The following is a 25,665-nucleotide window of genomic DNA, read 5'->3' as shown; positions in this document are numbered from 1 at the left end:
TTTTGAGCCAGTGCCCCCGACTGGCCCCCCCATTTAAAATGCTCTAGACACGCCCCTGCCTAAAGGCAAAAGCTTATATGTAAATTTGTTGTGATGGTGCATTGAAGCTTCAATACAAAATTCAATGCAACAAGATTTACTGCAGCAGAGCAGTATAAATACAAAGCTTCCGTAATATAAACTGACATTGTTTACTGCTAGTCTCCTCATTTTGTATTCTCTCTGTTTTGTTATCAATTTGCATTAGGCTTTACTGTCAGTGAAATTGAAAATGGTTGCTATTATTCATTTTTCCAAATAACTTATATGTTGTCGATAAAACAGGATTTCAGTGCTACTGCAGTACAGATACATATGCTTGAAAAACTATCTCTCTCTCTCTCTCTCTCTCTCTCTCTCTGTATATATATATATATATATATATATGTCCTGAGCGCGTTCACAACATCCAATGAGTGACGTATAAGCGCGACAGATCAATAATTGTATATTAGGTTGGTATGTTATGTTGGGATTTGAACCCTATTTGTGTATCACAAGACCAGTGTTTTGCATGTAAGAGGATTTCTGTTTTATATGGATTGTGTGCAGTAGTAAACATTGTATTTATTTATAATAAATATGAATATTTATTAACATTACTATAAACTATGAATCAACAATACAAGTTTTTTTTTCATCTTTTATTTAACTTTCATTGCTTTGGCTAATTTGGCTACTATAGCTTCTTCCAGGTGACAGATGAATTTACACCCAAATATGTAAAAATGTGTAAAAATAATAAAACTGAGTGGCCTTGGATATAGCAAAAGTTATGAGAAGAGTTTTCTCCTTTCTTTTAAAGATTGATAAGCCCATTTATTTACTACTTTGCTTGATTATATGGTTAGTTGCATTTTATTATTTGCATTTAGCATCATTTTTCAGTGCTGTCCACCACTATTAGAACAAAAACACTTCTCTAGGAGTGTTTTCTGTGAAATTTGGGATCAATATTTATTATGCAGTTACCTTTATGAATTCATCTAGGCACTTCATTCTCATCTCTCATCATGTTTTTGATGAGGACGTATTGTATAGTGCATCAGTGTGTGGGTCATGTGTCGGCTTTTGTTTCTCAGGTCGAGTGTGTTTTGTTGTTGTTGGGCATATAGCCATGTCTCCAGTCTGGCAGTCTGTGTTGACAATTCTGGGCCAAAGCTTCAGCCTGTGACCCAGTTTGTTCGCAGAAAGATTGAGTTGAATAAATAATTGTAAAAGTCTGATGAGAAATAGCTCACATTTTCTCTCTTTTTCCGCATCACTCTATTTTTGTTTCTCATTCGTTCAATTCTCTCCACAATCACTCCCTGTCAGCCTTGTTCCTCCAGCCTTGTTTTGTCTTGCTCCCTCACTCCTTCCTCATCCCTCGTTTCCATGCAGTAAGTAGCTCATGACACGAAGTCTGTTTAAAATCCTATTTACAGAGAGAATATTCTCAGGTGCTTTGAGCACCAACGCTGCCTGTCAGCGCTGTACTCGCACAGATGTGTGTGTGAGTGTATTTGTATGTATAGGCATGTAGGTGATGCTGTCTAAGTGGTAATTAAACATCAGTCTGTGAGTGTGTGGAACTCTGACACTCAGGAAACAGCTGACAGAGAGAGAGAGAGAGAGAGACTTCAGGTGAAGCAACAGTGGAAACATCTCAACACAAAGTTTGCGAGAGTGAGAGAAAAAGGAAAAGAAAGAGAATATACTGGTAACAAATGAAGCGACGCTGATTTTTTTTCCAGGTCAGCCCTTAAAGTGCAACAGTAGACTGGAGGGTAAAATTTTTCAAGAATTATGAAGATAATGTTATGAATTTTTGCTAACAATAACGTTCCTGTACTTTCACAAACACTGAGCTTCATTTTATTTAAAGTTGCTGTTTTAAATCATGTAGCTCACAGGAGATGAAGACTGCTTATAAAGGCTGTTTTTAATTTACATTCTGAAATCACATGAGGAGGACAGAAACACTTCTCTAGTGTGGACAGAAAACTTTACTTTCATTAAAGGACTGAAAAATTCTGAGACATTTTTTGAAATGTCTTTATTTTGTTTTGAAGAAGTCAGGTTTAGAATGACATTATGGGGAGTACTTTTGCATGGACTATGCCTTTAAAATGAACACAAGTCTGGCCTTATTTAAATTATTTTCATCATTCAGATCAGCATTATTTGAAATTCTTTTTGTCTTGCTTTCTGTAATACTTTTTCTGTCCTTCCACTTTTTATGCACTCTTTGCTTTTTAGGTATCCCCTTAATCCTGCCCCTCTCATTTCACACTCTGTGCCATCATAGACGAATGCTAATAAAATCACTGGAGATTACCTGCTTCTCATATTTAACCACCTACTTTTGCATTTTAACCTCCTTTCGAGAGGTTTTTTTTCATGCATATAGTAGATGAAGCTTCATTGTCATTCAGAAGGGTAGAAAAAGAGGGGAGGAAAAACAATAAAGGACACATGGCAGGCAGATATTGACAGAGCCGATCCTTGAGTCTCTGAGCTGAACTATTTGATGTTTTCCAGTAGGGCACTATTCCTTTGAAAATGAAGGGGGTTGTGCCTCCACCCCACTGTCTGAACTCCCCCCCCTTCTCCATATTATATCTAAGGGGGAAACGGGGGAGATTCGGGATTTCGATCAGTAGAGCTGCCATGTCCTTGAAGCAGCTGAGCCCCAGTAGCTCCTGATGCCTCCAACAACTGCTCAACCTGTTGTTGGCCAAAAATATTGAACGGGATTGTTTGATTGGAATCGGGTTCCTAGTGGCTTCTACTTTCTCTTTGTTCTATTCAGCAACAGAAACTGAATGTGTTCTGCCAGGCTGAGTGTGTGCTAATAGTCGCTAGCAAACTCAGATCTGCTAGCATGCTGTTAAAGAGCTGCCCCATCATTTGTGGAGGCAAAGCCCCCTGCCACTACATGACAAAAGCTCCCGTGTCCGTCAGGGCAAGGTCGCGGCGCACAATTCACGAATACCCAAGTCAATAATGACAGGAGCTCAAAGCAGCTGCCATACAACATTAAGACAAAGAGCTGAATGAGTGAGAACACGACAGCTCAGCAGGTAACACAGGTGTCGGGAAGCAGTAGAAGGTGTTGAGTGATGTCGTGGTGTTTTGGATACACCATTTAGATTTCACAGCAATTATTGAGCCACGGTGCCCTTTAAGCTGATCTTTTTCAAGCCATAGGCGTCGAAGCCTCTCAATGGTGGCTCATATATGAATCAGTGACTTCATGCTGATTCTTACCAAGGGAATATAGTTGGAATGAAAGAAACCCTACATGCCATGACTGAGGAGGATGACTGTGTTTTCATAATTTAAGAGGTTGAATATATTCACTGAGATTTATAGGAAAGAAACAGCATAGCCTTGTTCAGTCACAAATGCATTGTGAAAGAATGCCAAACACTGTACAGCACCAGATCATCCATGAAAAGAGTATTATGTTAAATAAGAATGCCACCAACATATTGTACATTTCAGGACATAGAGATACTATGTGCATGCTGTGTATGCATCTCCCAAATAAGTAATACAGTTATGAAACATGATTAGGAATGTACAGTATATCCATACTGTATTAATTATTTGTTGATTGAGATTTTTTTTCTAGTTTATCTGTTCTGGCAGATAATGCATATTTGGTCAACTTGAATAATGGCTCATTTGTTAGCATTAGTTAATAAACTAACAATGAATGAACGAATGAAAGTGAATGAAAGTTTTTTTTTAGTATTAATCTTTGTTAATATCAATTTTAACATTTACTAAAAATCAAAAGCATCTGTTGACATTTGTGAATGCACTTTAAGTTAATATTTAAAAATATTAATAATTTAATAACACTTTTAAATGTATTTAAAAGTATTTTTTTTTTAGCAATCTCAAAATTAATATCAATTTTTCATAATGTACATTAAAATAATAGAGCATTTTAATAATGGTCATTTATTGGTTATTGGCCATAACATAAAAAAATAATTACCAGCCAGAATGTCTCAGATGACTTTGGATAAAAAAGTGTTCAAGAAATAATCAAACGGTGATTAAATGTCTAAGGTTTATTTAAATTGTTCTCTGTGTGTTGAGTCATCTTTGCTGAAGTTCTTCAGCAGAAACCTTCAGTTTAAGAGCAGCTTTTCAGTTTGTAGTGCCAGCTGCCCTGTATTACCTGCATTCCCATTTGAAGTCATATGAAACTTTTTTTCAATGTCCACTGGCTTCATGTTGATTCAGTGTGGGATTTTGTTATAGATATTTAAAATATAATTCATTGGAAAATGCTTGATTTTTCCCACTCAGACTGGGCTATTTTGAGGTGCATTGTAATGCAGTGCCCTTCCATTTTTCCAGTAGTTTCAGTGAAATTATATACTTTTACAGAATTTGTTTGCTGTTTGAAAGATTCCACATATACTAGAAAGATGTTATCAAGAATATTTTTAAGACTTTGCAGTTGTCAGAAATATAACACAACTTCTCTGCAAGACTGTAACTGAAACCACAGTTAAGAAAGTCTGTTTAAGTTTGTCATGGTAAACTATGATGCTGGCTCAACAAAGCCTTGACTTAAAATGACTTGAAGTTTTGAAGGTTATATGAGTTATGTAGTTTGAAATGAAAGAAACTCTGTAAGAAGATTTTCTTTTAGAGAAATAGCTTTTTATCCCAACCTGCGATTTTAAGCTGCTACAGTCCAAATTAAATTCTGTTTTTGAAAAAGTGCCGTATTGAGGGTCAACAGTATTTTGGGTCAAAGACTTCTGCCTATTCTATATTTTCAGCTGCAGAAATGTCTGACACAAGTGAGGACAGCTGATTTTTTTTAATGGTCAAAATTTTAGATTTATCTGCTGCCATGGTTTGCCTGATTTTCCTGAACAGGTGACTGATCCAGAGAATAAGGGGAGGAATGAAGTGGGGGGAAATAAGGACATGTTGGACGTCTAGTCACTAGTGTTGTTTTTGGCGGCCTGTTTTAATTTTAGTTTTAGTCTAGTCTTTGTGTGAAACTGTCATTTTAGAAACACTGCTCTAAATAATGCCGCGAGTGGGGCTTGAGGAAGTGACGTCGCCTGCGTCTGCGCACTGTGCGCAGTGTGACCTGATGCAGCCCCTGAAGCGAGACACAGGAAACAGAAATACTGCAAAATAATAATAATAACGCGACTAAACGAGACGAAATAATGTTATGACATTTCGTTTCGTCCCGTTTTGGTCAACGAAAATGAAGAGACATTTTAGCATAGTTTTTATTTTGTAAACCACATTTAGTCTCGTTTTTATTCGTCAACGATATTGCATTATACATTTAATTATAGTCATCGTCACATGACCAGCATTTTCGTCTCGTCTCGTCTCGTTTTCGTCACGTAATAAAGGTTCGTTGACGACGATATTTAGTCATAATTTTCGTTGACGAAAGCAACACTTCTAGTCACATAATGAGCTTCAAGACATAGGCTGCAAGTGGATTAAGGAGATTGGTGACAAATTGTCCTTAAGTAACCTAAAGGCTGTCTTAGCTAATGACCAGGTGGCAAAGTTGACTCTTGCTTGACGTACATTGGCAAGAAGCCAGTTGTCAGCATGAAATCAGCCTTTTTTTTGCAATCTTAATGCATGTACACTAGTGTTCAATATTTTGGGGTCAGTAAGATTTTTTGCTTTTAAGAAATTAATACTTTTATCCAGCAAGGACACATTAAATTGATCAAAAGTGTTTCACATTAGTACTGTTTTTATTGTATTTTTGAATAAATGCTTTCAAAGACATTCAAAAATCTTACCAACCCCAAACTTTTAAACAGTAGGGTATTTGGTCTTATGTGAACAATTCATTGGTGCATATTACATGTTTAAAATGTAATAACCCCTCTATCACAATAGCTATTAAAGCATTGTTTTTGCAAATTAGCTTTCATTCTTGATTTTGGTACCGAGCACCCACTTTTCTCAATCAAACCATTTCCTGATTAAAAAAAAAAACATATTTTTTTTCTCCTGAATATCCAATATATTTCACATACAAATAAATCAAATTATAGAAGTAAAATGTAAAAGGGGCTGGCTTTAGCTGACATTTAAATCATTTTGTCACATCTTTGTTTTTGTGGATGAAAAAGGCTGGATATTGAGTTCTTTTTAAAACTCACAAAAACTTTTAAGTTCAGTACGTCTTGGAGAAATGAGAGTTTAGAGAAACACCAAAACAAACACTCACCAACCCACAAACCACAGAACTCTCTGAGCTTATTGCATTGTCAGCTTGACCAATGGCCATATTACATATTGTTGAGGGAATGGCAACTCAGAGCAGGTGAATCTACTATTGAACAAAGCTATCAGACTAAGTCCTGCAAGGCTATATGTCATACTTTCTGCTGGAACAGAACATCCCTCTTCGTTCATTCCACCTCATTCACCAATTCATCATCCCAAACACACACACATAAATATTACATGTTAATTGGCACACTTCTTTTCCCCAAGCACCTAAAGGCAGGGTCTGCATGGTTAATAGTTAACAGCATTGTTTTCTGACTATTATGAAAGCAGTGGAGGTCTGTAGCTTTGCTTGCGGGCTAATGTCCTCATTAACATCACGCAGCTCACCTGTTCCTTCAGCCCGCATGCAGTCTTTGTTTATTTTATCTTGCTTCATTGATTTATCCATCAGTGCTGCCATCCATCCATCTAACCAGCCCTTATTTGTATTCTGCTAATCACCTTCCTAAAAGGAACAGTTCACCCAAAAACGACAATTTGCTCACCTTCATGTCATTCCAAACCTGTATGACCTGTATGGAACACAAAGAAAGATTTTTTTTTTTGGACCCCATTGACTTTCATTACATGGCCAAAACAGATTTTCATTGTATAGCCAAAGATTACAGATTTGAAATGATATTTTTGGGTGACCTATCCTTTCAAATTATCACTCTATTGTCACAGTATCATCTGTTATAAGTTTCATCTAGGCTCTTTGGTCTCTTTTTGTAATGTTAATAATAGGAAACGGACTGACACGTGTGTTAGAGCAGGAAGACACTTATTATACTCTTCCCTTGCTTCTGTTTCACACACACTAACTCAGTCTCTTTGAAGTCCAGCAGAATGCGGAAAGGGGGCTCCTCTGCACTCATGAAGTATTCATGCCAGTGTGTGTGAAAGTGCATGCTTTGCACGTCAGCGAAGTGTGTTCGTGTGATTGAAAGAGAGAATGTGTGTGTGCAGACAAGTGTGTGTGGAGCATGCTGCATATCAGTGGTGCTTTGCACAGCAGCTGTGTACTGACACTGTGTCTGGGAGGGGAATGGAAAGGGGGCTGGGCTGAGGAGAGGAGAGGGAGAGAGCGAGTGCAGTAAAGCGAGAGGGAGAAGGTGAGAGCGACTCACCAGATTGAGAGAGACGCGGAGAGTAGACGGAGAGGACCGTTGGACTTCTGCCAGGGTTTCCCAGCAACAGCAGAAGCAGGAATCGACTCTTTTTTCCCCCTCATCCCAGGGGATTTGCCTTTGCCACTGCCTTCCTTGGGAGTTCTGTCATTGGGAGAGTGGTGGAGAGGAGTGCAAAAGAGTGGAGGAAAGGAGCGCAGCAGAGAGGGACGACGTGCCCCCGCCCAGCCTCAATGCAGAGGTGAAGTGAGGGCTACCTTGGAGGGAAGTGGAAAAGTTGATCACAGTTTTGGGTTACAAACTTTTCCGACAGGTGAACGGAAGCGCTACACTTTGGGAAGTCGATCGCTGGCGACTCGCTCCGTGGAACTAGAGTGTGGCGGAAAATGCTTCTCTGCAGGAGTGCCACGTACCTGTTCCTTCTGCAGAAAACTTTTGAGGGTCATCATGAGTGTTTCTGACATCTGCTTATCGCCCCGCTTATCTTGTCGCACCTGTATCCACTTTATTGTCTGAGAATTAACATGAAATGGACCCCTGATGATAGTAACAGTGATCACATCACCCCGTCTTCCAGCAGACACCTCTAGCCCCCTGTCTCCAGCCCGCCTTTCGCATTCGCCCCGCCTCGCTCTCACATGTGCCGGGAGCCGTGGAGTGCTCTTACCGGGGTCTGGAATGAACAAGTTAAAAAGCTGCTTTTCTCACCGCTGTGATGATATGACCTCTGAACTGAGATAATGGATTGGAGAGAACTGTAAGTATAGTGGACTCTTTTGAGTTGTTAATTGACCGTTATAAGCGTTTTTCAGTAGGGTTTGTGTAGTCCAACTGGTTCTAGCAAACTAAGGATGTTGGGTTTGACTCCTAGGATTTATTTGGATAAAATGTAAATGCAGTTAATATTTACTCATCCTCAACTCTTTTTAAACCTCTGACTTTGTCTTCTGTAAAGCATAAAAGATATTTTTAAGAATGCTTCAGTTTTTTTTATTTTCACTGTACTGCCAAAACAACCCTTCAGATATTTTTCCAAAGAAAAATAAATATATATATATATATATATATTCTATAAAAGAAAGAAATTCATACAGGTTTGGAATGACATGAGGGTAAATTAGTCTAATTTTTCATTATTGGGTGAGCTATCTCTCTAACATTCTGCTCCATTGTTGAAAAGCTAATTAAGGTTATATAAGTGCTTTAGTAAAGAAAGCTGCATTGATTTGCTCTTAGTTGCAACCATGAAACCTCACCTGCAGTAAAACTAGTAGCAGCAACAGCAAATCCAGAGGGAGACTGTTCACTGCAGGGCAGGGAAGGGAGATTTAACAGGTGGGTGCATCTGGATAAAGCCCAGTCTAGTGTATCGGAGCTCACTCTACCGTGCTGCTTTTCACCCACTCTAGTCACTCACCTCTGTTCACTCCAGTCTGATATCTCAATCTTTTGTGTGTGCGTTACTGTGCCGTGCTTCATAAAGAGCTTGTAAAGCATTTGTCGTGCAGCCAGACGCGGTGAATGCGGCTCTCTGCCCTACGTGTGGGCGTGGGTCTCCTCTTTATGTTAGAGGAGGCGCTGTACGCGTGTGTGTGTGTGTGAATAGGTGAGGTGTGTGGAGGAGGAGGCAAAGAAGAGGCTTTGTCTCCATAGGTGGGTTTAACATTAATAAAACCCTCCTCCTCTCACTCAAGTATTTTTTGCAACCTCTTATGCCCCCTATTACAAGCTCTTCATCTTCACTCTCAGTCCCTCTCCCTCATTCACACCCAGAGTCCAAAATTAACACTTGACAAGTGCCAAATTAGAGTAAAAATTGGCTTTGGTGAGTATACAAAATGCCCTGCTGTTAACATTTATTTATTTATACATTTTTATTTAAATGTGTGTCTATAATATTTTAGGAAATAATGCGAAAAATATATCAACTTAGATATATTTAATGTCAGTAAATTTTTTGCAACTTAATTGTGCTTTGTCAGTAAAGTTTTTGCAACTTAATTGTGCTTTGTCCCCCATTTAAACATGCACATAGAGATAATGCTAAATGCTCATTTCTTTCTGTAATCTGTGTGTGTTTGCACACACACCCCATCGCACCTTTTAATGCATGGCACATACACATTTCCTGTGGGGGCCTCCTCTTGTGTCCTTCATGGAGACTGTAATTACACAGTGTTCTCTGTGATTTTTCACCCCTGAAGAGGCTGTGCTGAAGGAGTTGGAGGGAGAGAGAGAAAGGATGTGAGGAAGAGTGAGGCATTTAATGAGCTCAAGCTTTTCTCCTCGAGCCCTTCAACCTCATGCTAACAGGCATGAAGACACAAACGTCTGTAGGAAAACACACACAGCTTTAGTTAGCTTGCATCTTTTTACTATTACAAGACATGTATGGCCAAAAGCATGTGGACAACCAAACATCACACCAATATGCACATTTTCATTAATAGGAATCTTGTCCTTCCTTAAGGTTCTGCTCCTCTGGGAATGCTCTTGACTAGATGTTGGAACATGAATGCAGGTTTTCACAGGAGCATAAGTGAGGCCAGGCACTGCCGTTGGGTGAAGATTTGACTTAATTGGAGTCTCCACATACTTTTGACTGTGTAGCTAATTATACTTACTTCAGCCTAACCAAAACCAAAAATAAAACATTTGACATTTTTAGAATAATGAAGACATTGTGTCTTTATGAACCATTTTCGATAGTTCTGATTACACCATAAAAAGAAGGTTTATCAGATTTAAAGGGTTATTTCACCCAAAAATGAAAATTAACCCATGAATTACTCACCCTCAAGGCATCCTAGGTGTATATGACTTTCTTCTTTCAGACGAATCCAGTCTGAGTTATATTAAAAATTGTCTTTGATCTTTCAAGCTGTTTAATGGCAGTCAGCGGGTGTTGCAGTTCATCAGTCCAAAAGAAGTGAAATAAAGCGCATCCATCCATAATAAAAAGTGCCTCACACGGCTCCGAGGGGTGAACAAAGGCCTCCTGTAGCGAATCAATGCGTTAGGAGAAAACAACCATAAGAAAAATAACTGGTTTTCCTTTGCTAAACTAAGGAAACTTTGCTTCCTTTGCTCCTTTAAACAAACGTTGGTTTTCACGAGTCTCACCGGCGCATGCACAACGCCGACATCTTACGTCATCCTCCCGTAGCTGCTTCCGTGTACAACTATTGGCGCAAGCTAGATTAAAGTGATTATTACGTTTTGAATATGGATATTTTTCTTACAAAAACGCATCGATTCACTACAGGAGGCCTTTGTTCACCCCCCGGAGCTGTGTGAGGCACTTTTTTATTATGGATGGATGCGCTTTATTTCACTTCTTTTGGACTGATGAACTGCAACGCCCGCTGACTGCCATTAAACAGCTTGGAAGATCAAAGATAATTTTTAATATAACTCCGATTGGATTCATCTGAAAGAAGGAAGTCATATATGTCTAGGATGGCTTGATGGTGAGTAAATAATGGGTAAATAATGGGACTAATGAATCAGTCCATTGAAACAATTTTTGAAGGATCATGTGACACTGAAGACTGGAGTAATGGCTTTGCCATCACAGGAATAAATTACATTTTGAAATATATTATAATACATAACAGTTACATTAAACTGTAATAATATTTCACAACATTTCTGTTTTTACTGCATTTTTGATCAAATAAATGCAGCCTTTAATTCTTTGAGTCACCTCATGTAGTTTTCTTGTGAATTGTCATGGACATGGAAACTGTTACTCATCCATTCATGTGTTCATCTCAAATCTTTGGAGGACATATATTGAGAAGTATCACAATGCATGTCCAATGCAGGAAAAACCTCCTAGACATGACTCCTTGACTTAACTTTTTGTTTGCTGCTCTTTCACAGGGCTGCCCAGAAGCTGAACCTCTCCAAACGAAAGAAGCCTCAGCCGCTTCCGCCCTCCCCACCTGACCCAGAAGAGCCGTTCTTCTACACTGATGGCTTCAGCGCTGCCCTGCAGCTCTCGCCCCCGCCTGTACCCCCATGTCTCCTCAGGGCTGGGTCAAAGGTTAAGGACAGCCCTGGGATGGGAAAGGTACAGTAAAGTCATCATTGCTAATTCGTCATGCCTGGAGCTGATCCATGCTGGTCGCTAAGGAAATACATCAACTTCGCGCTCTGGATTGCCGGATCGGCTTTCACCGTGGTTCGTCACATGTGGTTGCCGCAAGCCCGCCGGCTGCTCCTTTGTCGAATCTTGAGGTATTCGGCCAATCACAACGCACTGGATAGCTGGCCAATCAGAGCACACCTCGCTTTTCAGACCGATGAGCTTTGTAAAAATCGACGCGTTTCAGAAAGGCGGGGCATAGAGGAGAAACAGTAATGTACAGTATGTGGAAAATAATGTTTTTTTTTAACCTTAAACCGCATAAACACATTTCATTACACCAAATACACAAAAAAAATTATTTTTAGCAACATCATATGACCCTTTAAGAAGTTTTTTTGTCTCCTATACCAGTTTTTTTAGAGATTTTTGGATGGGAATGGTTTGTAAAACATGATCAAAGCCTAGATGATTAAGGTTGTGCCAAAATTATTGTTGTCTGACAATGAATAATTGGTAATCTTGAAACCATGTTGACCACTTATACAGCATTTAAAAATTGTAGAGAATTTTTTCTTCTTTATTAATTAAATGACATCATGCATAAACCCCTGGTTGCCCTCTGCTTAAGAATGCCCCGTGAGTTTATCGATTTGGCTAGTTCTCGGGTTACCATCAAAGCAGACTGTGTGACAGCATGGGTTGGCCCAGTTGTCCTGATTCCCAGGTTGTTGGAATTCCAAGAAGCTCCTTCGGAATGCCAGACAGCATTCCTTGTTGTAAGTGACTGACAGGCCGTGGGAGTGGGAAAAGCAATGTATGAAAACAGAAGGGTCAGAGAATGACATCAGGGGGCATTTGAATGAAAGGCATATTTCTCTCTCAAAATAGAGCTGTTTATTAGTGCTGAACAGTCTGAGTGCACAAATGCTTATGATATCCCAATGACTCAAGAGCCATTCATATTTGTGTCTTGTCCGTGGATTATTTGAATTTTTGTGAAAATTACAGTAAAGTAGATTAAATGTAACTAAACTAATAAAACATCTCCCTTAGGGATGCGTGATATTAAAATGTTATCCAACACTGGTAAGCTGATTATTGTTTTCATATTAACTGACAGATATTAAAATTCTATATAGGTTTGTTTGAATTCATAAAAGATAAAACACTAAAAAAATAAAATAAAATGTTTTAAATGCTGCAAGTGAATTTTATGCTTCACAAACTTTATTGTAGCCACATTTATAATGTACAGAATGAAAAATGAGATTTGCTGAAGATTTCTTTTAAAAGTGTTTTAAATTAGTGTTTTTTTTTTTTTAGATGAACTTAATTAGCATAGTGCAAAGGTTATCTGAATGTAAAAAAACAGTATTAAATATCCAATATCAACCAATACCAATTAAATAAAAAAAAGTCTAATAATGGCCAATAGTCATGGTGCCGATATACAGTATTGTGCATACCTAGATCATCCTAATGTGTTCTTAAAGGCAGTACACTGAACATAACGTGTTTTGCCTATTAAAATGCCATAATTCTCAGTGACTGGATGATCACTGTCATGCTAAAGCATGTTGGTATCCATTAGGCAAAGCACTTAATCCCAGGTCACTCCAGGGGGACTGTTTCTGCAATTAGTGTACTTTGAGTCACTTTGTATAAAGAGCATCTGCTTAATATTAACCTACTAACCATAATGAGCTGAGGTCATGCCCTTTCACTGTCTTCTCTGGAACATCTGTACATATACTGCTACATCTTGTCATGTAACTGACAGTTCCATATATACTCTTTCATGGGACTCTCTAGAGCAGTGATCCTCAAATCTGGCTTGCGAGATCCACTTTCCTGCAGAGTTTATCTCCAACCCTATAATCAAATGAACCTACCTGTGTTTTTCTAATGATCCTGAAGACATTGATTAGCTAAACTCTGCAGGAAAGTGGATCTCGCAAGCCAGATTTGAGGATCACTGCTCTAGAGCATCATGAGCATCTCAGCATGTTGCCGCTATTTTGGGTAACAAACTCATTCCTTTCCTTAACACCCCCTGGAGGTCTAAAAGCCATGGAAGATTGCACTGACCCACGTATGACCCTCCTCCAGCACAGGTGATGCACTTTAAATAAATTCAAAGAGATGGGACCCATTAGAGTCTGCTTTTGGACGACTTCTCTGTGGGAAAGTAAGAAGATAATGTGTGTTCCTAGCATAAGATACTATAATAGACTGCTGACTCATAAACACCAGCAGGTGGTGCAGGTTTATGTGGCGTCATGTCTGCAGGGAGATGATTTGCTCATTAATGGTGAGGTCACCTGAGTTACTTCACAAAATGCATCCAGACATCTCTGGAGGAGTCAGCTTATTACATCATCCTCATATCCATGCAGTTGGAGGGCTATGTGAATAAAGCATTTTCCTTCCCTTAATTGTTCACCTGATTGTGTTGATGCATTGTGCAAACACAGCATTAGAAAATGTGCACAGTAGGCATTAAAAGTTTTCTAAAGTCACACCAAAGGCAGGCAGCTGCAAGTTTTTAATGAGTTTTATCAAGAAAAAGACAGTGAAGTGATTGCTAGTAAGCCCCACTGAGTTGAAGTATGTTGCCTGCTGATTTTGAGACACTTGTAAAGGAAATGGTTATGAACACTCTCATTTTTTTTATTTGTGGAGGAAGGAAATGTCAAAGTGCTTAGAAGGCAGCAGGTAGAGAGGACCAGGTGATTGTGGGAAGGCAGCGCTAATGCAGTGAGGGTAATGGAAGTAAATTTGTGTGGAAAAGACTGACACATCACTGGTGCTTTTGCATTCAAGGGAATTGCTTAATTTGCCTTTTTATTGCAAGTTCAAAAAATGGATTTGAATTGTATAATTGATAAATGCTCAAAACTCATAGTAATTAAAACAAGGAATTTCTATCATAATAAGCTATTGTTTTTCAATACAGGGTGATCACTTGCTGTCAGATTTAGTTGCAGTTGTGTTGGGTTTTTAAAACAATTATTTCATTTCATTTTATTATTGGACCTTTATCCCCAAGCTTACTAAATTAAAATTTCTGGACTACCATGTCAACCCCTATGTTGTAAAAAAGTGTTTTATATTTGGTTTTGTTTTATCTTGCCTATGGTACTAAGTGACTTTTAAAGGGGTCATGATATGCCTTTGTTTTTTATTTTGTACTGTTCTCTGAGGTCCACTTATAATGTTATCAAGATTTTTACATCAAAAAACATAATTTAGAAGTAAAAGGCTATTTTCTGTCCTATTTTGACTCCCCTCATCAGGGTGCTCTGTTTGAATAGGCGTGGCGGATTGTAGACTCGGAAATAAATGGAATCACACTTGTCGTGTGACATCAGATCCAATATAGTCAGCACAGCATTGTCTTTTAGTTTCAGTCTTTCTGAAAATCCTCCGTCGAATTGTGACTTGTTTGTAAACGAATCCGCAGTAAAATGAAGTAAACAAAGGACCAAGTTCTTACTGACGCAGTCTGGCACCTCATTAAAAATAAAGTTAATCAAATACAGTAAAGTTAATCATTTGGTTTCTGTGTAGACCTGCGTTTGCCGCTCTTGTCATTTACCTATTACGTGCGTGAATTGGTGAGCGGGGCTAAACAGGCAGCGATGTAGAAGCAGGTGTTGATCTTCTGCGGAGGCTGCGCTTAACCACACTAGTACATCATAGAGTGGCACATTCCACAACCTGTCAGATTGGCTTCAATATAAACTGTTTTTAGACTAACGAGAAAGTTTTGAGTTCTGAAACTTACATAATGTTTTTATAACACAATGACCTCTTATGTAAAAAAAAAAAAAAACTTTAAAAGCTGCTGGTCTTCTATCTATTTATTGGAAGGGAAAGCTTAGTCTGCAACAGTCATTAATGCTGAACATGTCAGTATGAGTAAGGAACATAGTGAACCTGATCGGGGAACAGAGGTCCTTATTCTCTGCCAATTGAATTCTTTATCTCAGTGGAGGACTGTAAACTTCAGGGCCTGTTTGTTGCTGAAAGTGTCCCTAGTGGCAGAGCTATAAAATAAGGTGTTAAACACAGACAGTCGAGTACATTATTGCTTCATTGAGTAGGTGTAATAATGAACTGTTCTGCCTCAGTCATGTTTCACTTTGCTATCAATCATGATTATGACTAAAAAGGGAATAGATGTTGCATCCATCCTTTGTGTTAAGTACATCATTTAAATATATTTTAATCTATTTAAAATGTAATTTATTCCTGTGATGGCAAAGCTGAAGAAGTCTTCAGGTTCACATCTTTCAGAAATCATTCTAATAAGCTGATTTTAATAAGCTCAAGAAACCTTTCTTATTATCATCAATATTGATAACAGTTGTGCTACTACACACTAAAAAATGCTGGGTTATTTCAACCCAACTTTGGGTCAAATTTGGACTAACCCAACTTTTGGTTTAAAAATTGAATGTAAAAATTCAACCCAACGGTTGGGTTAGTCCATATTTGACCCAAAGTTGGGTTGAAACAACCCAGCATTTTTTAGAGTGTACTACTACTACTACCACTACTAATATTTTCATGAAAAACATCATATATTTTATGTATTTGTTAGTATTAAGTGTCTATAAAGTGTCTATAAAGTGTCTAGTCAGAACATGGTTGGTCTGTTTTCTGAATCCAGCCGCACTTTACAGCAGGATGTCCCCTGTGTGGGAGCAGAAGGGCTTCTGATGATTACATGCTTTCAACTTTGCCAGTATGAGGGGAATTCTTGGCCAGGAAACTGAAAGACAATATTCTCAAACCACTCAATAATTGTGTGAATTAGTGGGTGGGAGGGTGCAATTACAGCCGTATGCTTTGAATTCAGAAGTAAAATAAAAAAGAACGTGTCACAAATAAAATTATGTAGGAAAATAATTATGATATGAATATAATTGTGTGCTTTGCAGGTGAAAGTAATGGTGAGGATATGCCCTGCCAAAGGATCGCGAGACACCTCAGAATCCATGTCCTTTCTCAAGGTAGACGCCCATAAGAAACAGCTGACCTTTTGTGAGCCGCCCACCTGCACACGCTCCACTTCTGCCACCGCCCCAAAGATGTTTACCTTTGATGCCGTCTTTACCCAAGATGCTTCACAGGTACAGTAATGGTATAAATGCTTCAATATTTGGCAATCAGCGTAATCAAAGCAAGCATTTTACAAGTTATACCAAGGAGATATCCACTATTTCCCGTCTGTACTTATAATTTTATTTTGAACAAAATCTTCACAGAATTGATGTCAAACAGGCAGGACATCCATGCTGAGATCAAAGCAATGCATAAGGGAGATATTCAGTTTCGCTTGGTTTGCAAGGTAGATAAAAGGTTTGGGTTGGTGAGTTGAGGTTATCGTTCCGAGCCCACAGCGCCTGAAAGGATCTCAGAGGAAAAGATAACATTGCTCTTTTCTCTGCTTCCTCCTGAACTCTTTGGGAGTTTGGAGTCTTTGGGTTTCCTGTCCTAGAAACATCAGGTCTGATGATCAATGACTACCCCACATTGTTCGGAACAAAAGAGGCTTTGAGCGAGCACACATCAGAGGTGGTTCTTACAACAACGCTGTCAAAGCTTTCCTCAAGCTGCAAAGTACACACACATAATTCCAGGGTTTGAAATCTTCATCTGTGTCCTTACTGTATTCTGCATCTCTTTGGGAAGTTTGCAAGGATGAGCAAGGATCAAGTTTGCAAGAATCTATCCCTCTGTCTGTCTCTCTGTCGCTCTGTCTGTCTGCCATTCTATCTCTGACTGTCTATCTGTCTAGCTGTCTGTCACGCTGTCTGTCTGCCATTCTATTTCTGACTGTCTATCTATCTGTCTGTCTGTCTGTCTGTCTTTCTGTCTGTTATTATAGCTATCTGTCTGTTTGTCGCTCTGTCTATCTGTCTATTTCTGTCTGCCTATCTGTTTGTCGCATTGTCTGTTGTTCTATCTCTGTCTCTGTCTGATCATTCTATCTATCGTTCTGTCATTCTTTCTGTCTCACCTTTGTCTTTTGTCTGTCTGTCTGTCTGATGTCTGTCATCCAGCTTGTCTGTCGTTCTTTCTGTCTGTCTACTGTTTTAACTATTTATCTGTCTGTCCATCTGTCTATCTGATGTCCTGTCTATCATTCTGCCAGTCTGTCATTATATGAATCTGTCAATCTATCTGTCCGTCTGAATATAAATACTGTATGTACAACTAATAAAACAGTTTGAGTTGGTGTTTAAATCTGGGTTTGTGTCCTCAGGCGGAGGTGTGCTCGGGGACAGTGGCAGAGGTTATCCAGTCTGTGGTTAATGGGGCAGATGGCTGCATCTTCTGTTTTGGTCAAGCCAACCTCGGTTAGTAGACATCTATTCAAGTAGCCCATATTTGACAGTTATTAACTTTATAATAATGCATTGTTCAGAATGCAGTTTTGATGGAGTAGCCTTCAGTCACATGAGGCGAAAGGAAAATCGTCACAAAATACACTGTTTTGGCTGCATTGGAAATTTCCTAACAAGGAGGCAGGGAAAATGCGGGAAGGGCATATGTGTTTGAGCAGTAATAGCGGTTTGTTGAACACAAAGTACCCTCGTTTTACACGTTGTGTTTGAAAAGTGCTCAGTTTCTCTCTGTCCTACTCTCTTGTTGATCAGCCCCTCACTGTGAGAGACTGTGTGCCTCCCACCGTGCTGCTTCAATCCCCCATAGTTAGCTTGGCTGCTCATTTGCTCTGCTTTAGCGTGGTATATTCTCTCATGACTAACATCCTTGTGGGTTAATTTTATTAGCTTAGGGGCATTTTACATAGACAGTACTATTATTAACACAAATCGTATTATAGACCTGCTCTTATATCATTAAGTAGTTAAGTCAAGCTAAGTTAATCAGTTGACAGTGTAATTTTTATCATGTCTACGTTGACAAACGCTGCTCCCTTTTTTCTGTCAATTTTCACTTTCAATAATATAAATTTTATCTGCAGTCGTCCAACAACTTTTGAATGTTTGGTTACATCCCTCATTAGCAATAGCCAGTTTTTTTTTTTTTTTACTTCACAGGCAAAAGCTACACAATGATCGGCAGGGACAGCTCTACACAGAGCTTGGGTGTGGCACCCTGTGCTATCTCTTGGCTTTTCAAGCTAATCGAGGAAAGGAAAGAGAAAGCTGGCACACGATTCTCCATCCGCGTGTCTGCTGTGGAAATCTGTGGCAGGGAGGAGGTGCTGCAAGACCTGTTGGCTGACTTTTCCACAGGGACTTCCCAGGACAGTCAGGGTGCAGGAATTTCCTTGCGAGAGGATCCGGTCTGTGGATCACAGGTGCATAGAGCTTGTTAATAATAGAGCATGGTGCTAGCAATACCAAGGTTATGGGTTTGATTCCCAGGGAGTAGATTAAATAGATAAATTAGGTTTTTAGATAAAAATTTTGAAAATATTAAATGTAACATAATTAGGTGCCATAGTTTTTTTTTTTTATGTACACTAATGTTCAAAGGTCTCATGCTCATTATGGCTGCATTTATTTAATCAAAAATACAGTAAAAAAAATATGAATATTGTGAAATATTATTACAATTTAACTGTTTATAAATTATTACAATATAACTGTTTTTTTATTTTAATATATTTTAAAATAAATAAATATAGATGTAATTATTCACATATTTTTTAAATAAATACATGTCATTTATTAATATACTGTTTATTCCAGTCTTTAGTTTCACAGAATTCTTCGGAAATCTTAAAAAACTGAAGAAACATTTCCTATTATTATCAAAGTTGTAAACAGTTTTTTTTTTTTTTATATCAATATTTTTTTAATATTCTTAGTAATGTCTTTACTGTCACTTTTGATCAATTCAATGGATCCTTGCCAAATAAAGTATTAACTTATTTCATAAAAAGAATCATACTGACCCCAAACGTTTGAGCGGTAGTATTCAGTAATCGCATGTCACCATTCTTTGACTACTGTCAAAATGAAAATGTTCTTTAATCTAATTAATCAACATCAGTCTTCATCCTCTTTCTTTATCTCTGTGTCTCACTCTCACTTTAAAATGTGTCCAGCTGCAGAACCAGAGTGAGTTGCGGGCATACTCTGCAGAGAGGGCGGCATTCTTCCTGGATGCAGCTCTGGCAGCACGCAGCACCAGCAGATCTGACTGTAAGGATGAGGACCGCCGGAATTCTCACATGCTCTTCACCCTACACATTGCCCAGTACCGTATGGAGAAGAGCACCAAAACAGGAAGTATGGCTTACTGTGCTCATTTTCACATTTATTTAGGAAAGCCTTGTTGAAATGTGATATTTACAACAGAAGATATTTAATATATGGTTGTTTGTCTTTTAAGAGCATAATAGTTTACTTTCAATGTTGAGAAGAAATGCTAAAATAATATTTTGAACAGCCATACAACTTCCAGGGCTTAAAATAAAACAACTTCAAAGGCTATCTACCTCCACCTCAAAAATTAAGTTATAGCGCCTTATAACTGTCTGAGAATTCATATCATATATCTTCATGCATCATTAGTATTTTGAGAAGACTGTTACTGAGGGCGGCCGATACCTGACTTTTCCATTACCATGCTCTCCATGTTCACAGAGAATATCGGTTACCTCAATTTAGTCCCGCTGATAACGGCTCTACGAGAATGCTAACAAGAATGGTTAGCACATTTTCATTACTGGGCGTAGCCATCCTGTCAAGTCAGCATGTCAACATTAGAATGATCATTAATATTGCGCTCCCGTCGCTGCAATGCAGGCTGGATTCTGGCCATTGACACTAGCCAGAATAGATTTTAATATGTAATGAGGCTGGAGTCTCTTCTGCAGAGATGTTTATAGAGCCCAGCATGAAATGAGAAGCGCTGGCTTTGTAAATCCTGCCGACGTGAGGTTAATGGCCTCCATCTCAGTGTGAAACAAATGCATCTTCTGTAATAATGCTGAATGAATTTTACTCTAGTGACCTACATGGGACTGTAATCTAACTAGCTGTACTTACTTTTATTGCTTGCTGTTTGATGGACTTCCAAGGATATTGAATCACCACTTACCTAGCAGTGATCCTATATCTAACTGCTGTCTCATAAGGTCCCCTGCAACACTGTGATGGTACCTGTGGCCTTTTTGATGATAAAATACTTTCTTCTGTCTCAGCTTAATGTGCAGAGCAACTACATCATTCGTAGGTTGTGTTTAAATGGGATTTTAAGCCCAAAGAGTCTTCAACATTGGGAGTCAATTTCTGTTTTAACAGGCTGTGTATAACTTTGCAGTGTCTGGGAGTCGTAGCCGTCTGCATCTTCTGGACTTGGGCAGTTGTGAGTCAGATTTGAGTCAAACGCGAGATGGAGGGAGAGGCCAGTGTCTGTCATTGGGTGCCCTTGGAAATGTCATCCTAGCCTTGGCCAATGGAGCCAAGCATGTGCCATACAGGTATGTGTTTTGAGGTTCAATTAATCAATATAAACCAATAGTGGGAGATGATATATCTCTGTTAATGGTGGTAATGTGTCTCTGAGCACACATTGAGTCCTCCTGATCTGCATCTGCAAGGGTTTCATTCTCACCCTCCTCAGATCAATGAAGCCAATTAGCCAGCTTTGCAGGGAGAGAAAGCAGCCAGGGTGAACTGGACTTGAGGTGGGATGTAGGCCTATTGATAGGAATGTGGGTCAGGGAGTAGCAGATTTATGCTGAAAGGAAATTAAGAAATACTCACCGGAAGGTGGGATAGTAAATACAATGACGTGAGCAGAGAAAATTAATCTTTTTCTTTAAAATGTGGCTTCAGAAAATAGCATCCTCCACAACAGAGTAAAATAAAAACATTCCAAATCAGGTCACCAGAAAGTGAGCATCATTTTCTTTGGATTCTTTTTATTCAAGGATGATTCATAATCCTCTATTTTAAGAGAACCTCTCAATGATGTTAGAGGGAAAAAGCAGAACGTTGTAAAGCCTAGCTTCCTTTTTGGCTAACGAGAATATTTTTTGATGTATAATTCAGAGACTGCAAGCTTACCATGCTGCTGAGGGAATCGCTGGGCAACATCAACTGTAGAACCACCATGATCACCCACATCTCTGACTCGCCAACCAATTATGCCGAATCTCTCACCACTGTGCAGCTTGCCTCCCGTATTCACCGCATGAGAAAGAAGAAATCCAAGGTTTGTGATTCAAATTTATGTATTGATCATTTGAATAGTGTATGCTTATGTATTCATAGTTCTTTAAAAAAATAACTGACACTCATTCATGGTACCAAGATAATCATATAAGGCAGTAAGTCCTCCAATAAACCTTTCTAAAAGTAAAAAATGAAAAAGAGAAAAATATGTTTTGGACCACTATTTATTGTGAAAATGCTTAGTAACTATATTATAATTATTTGAATTAACAATAATATTTTCCAGATTGTTTTTAATATATATATATTTTTTAATTATTTATTTTTTTGTAAATAATTTATTTTGACTTTGGTACAATGACAGCATGATATTTGCTAAAAGTATTTATTTTTATCAGCATTTTGTCTACATTTTCTTCTTGTCTTTATACATTCTACAATAGGTCAGGCCTGTCATTTTCCTAAATTACATTTTGGATTTTATTCATCAGAATCATTCACAATTTAAATAACGATGCATGCTTTGTCAGAGAAACAAATGTTACAGTGATAATTTAACTGCAAAATTTCTCTGTGACGTATGTCATGTAATCAACAAATGTAATCAATGCATTTGTTCCAGAGAGAGAATAGCATGTAACCTTTCCCATCACAGAGGCAATTTTCACCATTATTAAGCTGTTTTGACAGAATATATTTATATTTTATAGACCTAAAAAATACTTTCCGTCTAACGTATGCATAGTATTGACAACTATTTTAGCTTCTCCTTTGGTATGCACTTTTCACCTTTGATATTGACATGCTGCTTCATGAAGGGATGTCTCTCTGAATATATTGCGTGCTGTGAAAGAGCTGTCTGCAAAGATATATTGAAGTCAGTTTGGTATGTTATTTTGTTCAGTATGCATCAAGTTCCTCTGGAGGGGAGAGCTCCTGTGAAGAGGGACACATCAGACGGAGACCCTTCTACCCTCGGACTGTGGCTCTTGACCCAGACCACCCTGCAATGTTATCCAGTGACCCAGATTACTCCTCCAGCAGTGAGCACTCATGTGATACAGTGATCTATGTGGGGCCTGGTGGGACCCCTATCTCTGATCGTGAACTCAGCGACAATGAAGGCCCACCTGCATTTGTTCCTATCGTTCCCTCTCTGAACAAGAAGCGTGTAAAAGAGGGACCTAAATCTGATGGGGACCACCTCAAATGCAACACCTTTGCAGAGTTACAGGAACGGCTTGAGTGTATTGATGGCAGTGAGAGCACATCTATTTTCACCAGTGAAGGAAAAGGCCAACAGACGGCCTCCAAAAGTGAAGTGGAAAAAGCATCAGAAGGGGCTTCTGTATCAAACAGGACCGCCAAGTGTTCTCTTCAAAAGCCTGCGCACATGCAACATGGGGCAGCGTCTGAAATTAACACTACTTTAAGACCAGATTCAGAGCCTGTTGTGAGAGAGAAAGTTTTTAGTAGAGGACCTATACAAAAACCCAATGCCTCTTCATCCTTGCAGAACATCTCAAAGACCTCAGTTTTGAATACCGAGTGTGGCTTAGCCACACGGACACCTCCAGTAGGTATGAGCCAGCAAGCCCTAAGGCAGGGAGAACGCAATGACTCCCCAATTACTGGCAGATCCCATCACCTCAGTAGAAGTCCTATGGAAATGAGCCATCTACGTGCTACTCTGAGGAACAGGTGCCTCGATATGGATGTTTTAAGGACTACAGTAACACTGCAGCAGCCTGTGGCGCTCAATGGAGAGGATGAGCTGGTGTTTACGGTGGTGGAAGAGCTACCTGCTGGTCTGGTTCCAGACAATGGGAGACCATCCAGTATCATTAACTTCAACACAGACTGCTCTTTGCAGGCCCTGGCATCTCACTCACGGCCTGTTAGCATTATCAGCAGCATCAACGATGAGTTTGATGCGTACACATGCCAGATGAACGGGTCCCAGCTGAACCAAGGTGCTACTTCCAAGACACAGGAGGAATTTACAGCTGGCCATGCAACTGCACACTCTTCAGTCGGCTCCTGGTCTTGCAAGACAAATATTTGTACCCCAAGAAGTGATAAGACATCAAAGGGAGTGCACAAGGGACCAGTCAGCAGCTCCATGATGGATTTACCTGGTGGTTTACACACTGAGTCTTTCTCCCAACAAAGAACAAATAGTCCACTGGGTGACAGTGGAATTTGCTTTTCAGAACAAGACTATGATTCTGCAACCATTGACAAATTGTCTATATCTAAGTGCCCTCTATCTCATGACAGTACCAAAGCATCCCTTGGTGGTCCAAAGTCGATAAGATCTAATAGACTCATGACCTCACAGTCTGCCCAGATCTCATACATTTCTACACTCCCTAGAAAGAGCACCCAAACTGCATCTTCTAGCAGTAGCTACAGCCATGAGCTACAACGCCAAGGTAGCAGAATAGATGAACAATGGACCCACACTAGTAGTGGGCTACACTCGGCCAGGAATTCTGAGTTTAGCTCTGTTAGCAAACCACCGAAAAATGGCACGAGTGGGATTCCGTCCAGAAAGACAAGCGGGAATAGCAACAGTGTACCTCGCCCTCCTAAAATGCAAGTGTCGTCCACATCTCAAAGGGTTGTGGATGGTTGTGAGAAGTCGAGTGTTAAGAAAGGGGACCTGAGCAAGATGCCTCAGCTCAGGAGAGGAGCCACCACTCTCGGCATGGTCTCAGTGCCCCATAGCTCCTCTGAGATGAAATGGGGTAATGATGCCTCTCAAACAACTGGTAGCCTGAAATTCTCATCCTTAGGAAAGAGAGCTAATGGACAGAAGGGTAGTATGCTCCCTAAGTCCGGAAGCATGTCACCCCCTGCTCCACCTGTCCGAAAGTCAAGCCTCGACCAGAGAACACGCATTTTGTTGTCTCCTAGTGCCTTAAAGTCTGTAGGTAATGATGGAACAAGATTGTCTTCCTCCAAAGCATCGATTTCTGAGGAGGACTTTGATGTTCGAGTTAGAGGGGAATCCTTTAGCTTTAAGTCATCCAGCCTGAAGACAGCTTCTAGTCTCAGATCACATAGTGCTAAAGGAGACAGTGGAAGGCATTTTGGTAGTCTTATGTCACTTGAAAGGTGTGACAGTTTAACCTCAGTGGGTTCCAAACCAATAACATCAAGGGAAAACAGTAATGTCAGTATCAGTAGCACTGGCAAATCTGCTAAAATGGTGCCAAAACCTGGGACACCCTGTTCAATATCTACACCAACCGTTACTTCCCCTCCATCTACTAGTGGAATTTGTAAGCTTGGACAAATAAAAGCCAGTATAACTCCTAGATCCATTGTTGGGAATGGCAACAAAGGGAAGACCTTGTCGAGTACTGGTTCAAAGTCTCTTAGCTCCTCCACCAAGTTCCTTGCCGTCTCAGCTGCTCGGAACACCAGTCTACCTCCAACTGGAAAGCCCCCAACTCGCTCTGTCACAAGCTCCAATACTAAACAAGGAAGGGGCACTATTATGGGCACAAAGCAAGCGATTCGTGCAGCCAACAGTCGGGTCAGTGAATTAGCAGTTGGTAGCTCCAAGAAACACCTCAGGGGCTCTGACCAAGCAGATGACAACAATGATGCCAGAACTTCCAGTGAGACACCACTGGCTGCTCCTTTGCCTTCTCCTTACAGCAAGATCACAGCCCCTCGCCGTCCTCAGCGCTATAGTAGTGGCCACGGTAGTGACAACAGCAGTGTACTTAGCGGTGAACTGCCTCCTGCCATGGGGCGCACTGCGCTTTTTTATCACAGTGGAGGCAGCAGTGGCTATGAGAGCATGATCAGGGACAGTGAAACCACAGGCAGTGCATCGTCTGCCCATGATTCCATGAGTGAGAGTGGAGTGTCCACGTCCAGTCGAACAAAGGCCTCAAAATCTCCCAAAAAGAGATCTAATGGTGAGTTTTACTGGGAAACCACTCAGGGC

At 39.7% G+C, this 25,665-nt stretch overlaps 1 protein-coding gene across 1 annotated transcript in view; it reads left to right on the top strand.

Annotated features, from left to right (window-relative positions):
• Positions 1–25,665, top strand: part of LOC107721264 (kinesin-like protein KIF26A) — an 80,574-nt gene that overhangs the window by 49,979 nt on the left and 4,930 nt on the right. The window contains exons 5-12 of the mRNA XM_016529189.1: positions 11,328–11,517; positions 16,482–16,673; positions 17,810–17,903; positions 18,609–18,871; positions 19,625–19,808; positions 20,845–21,004; positions 21,579–21,741; positions 22,606–25,636. Coding sequence (XP_016384675.1) covers positions 11,328–11,517; positions 16,482–16,673; positions 17,810–17,903; positions 18,609–18,871; positions 19,625–19,808; positions 20,845–21,004; positions 21,579–21,741; positions 22,606–25,636 — 4,277 coding nt within the window. The remainder of the gene's footprint in view (positions 1–11,327; positions 11,518–16,481; positions 16,674–17,809; positions 17,904–18,608; positions 18,872–19,624; positions 19,809–20,844; positions 21,005–21,578; positions 21,742–22,605; positions 25,637–25,665) is intronic.

The sequence above is a fragment of the Sinocyclocheilus rhinocerous genome, unplaced genomic scaffold, assembly GCF_001515625.1.
Source record: "Sinocyclocheilus rhinocerous isolate Xijiao unplaced genomic scaffold, SAMN03320098_v1.1 scaffold271, whole genome shotgun sequence".
Taxonomy (NCBI): Eukaryota; Metazoa; Chordata; class Actinopteri; order Cypriniformes; family Cyprinidae; genus Sinocyclocheilus; species Sinocyclocheilus rhinocerous.
Note: the sequence above shows the minus strand (reverse complement) of the source record. Positions and strands in the feature narration are given on the sequence as shown.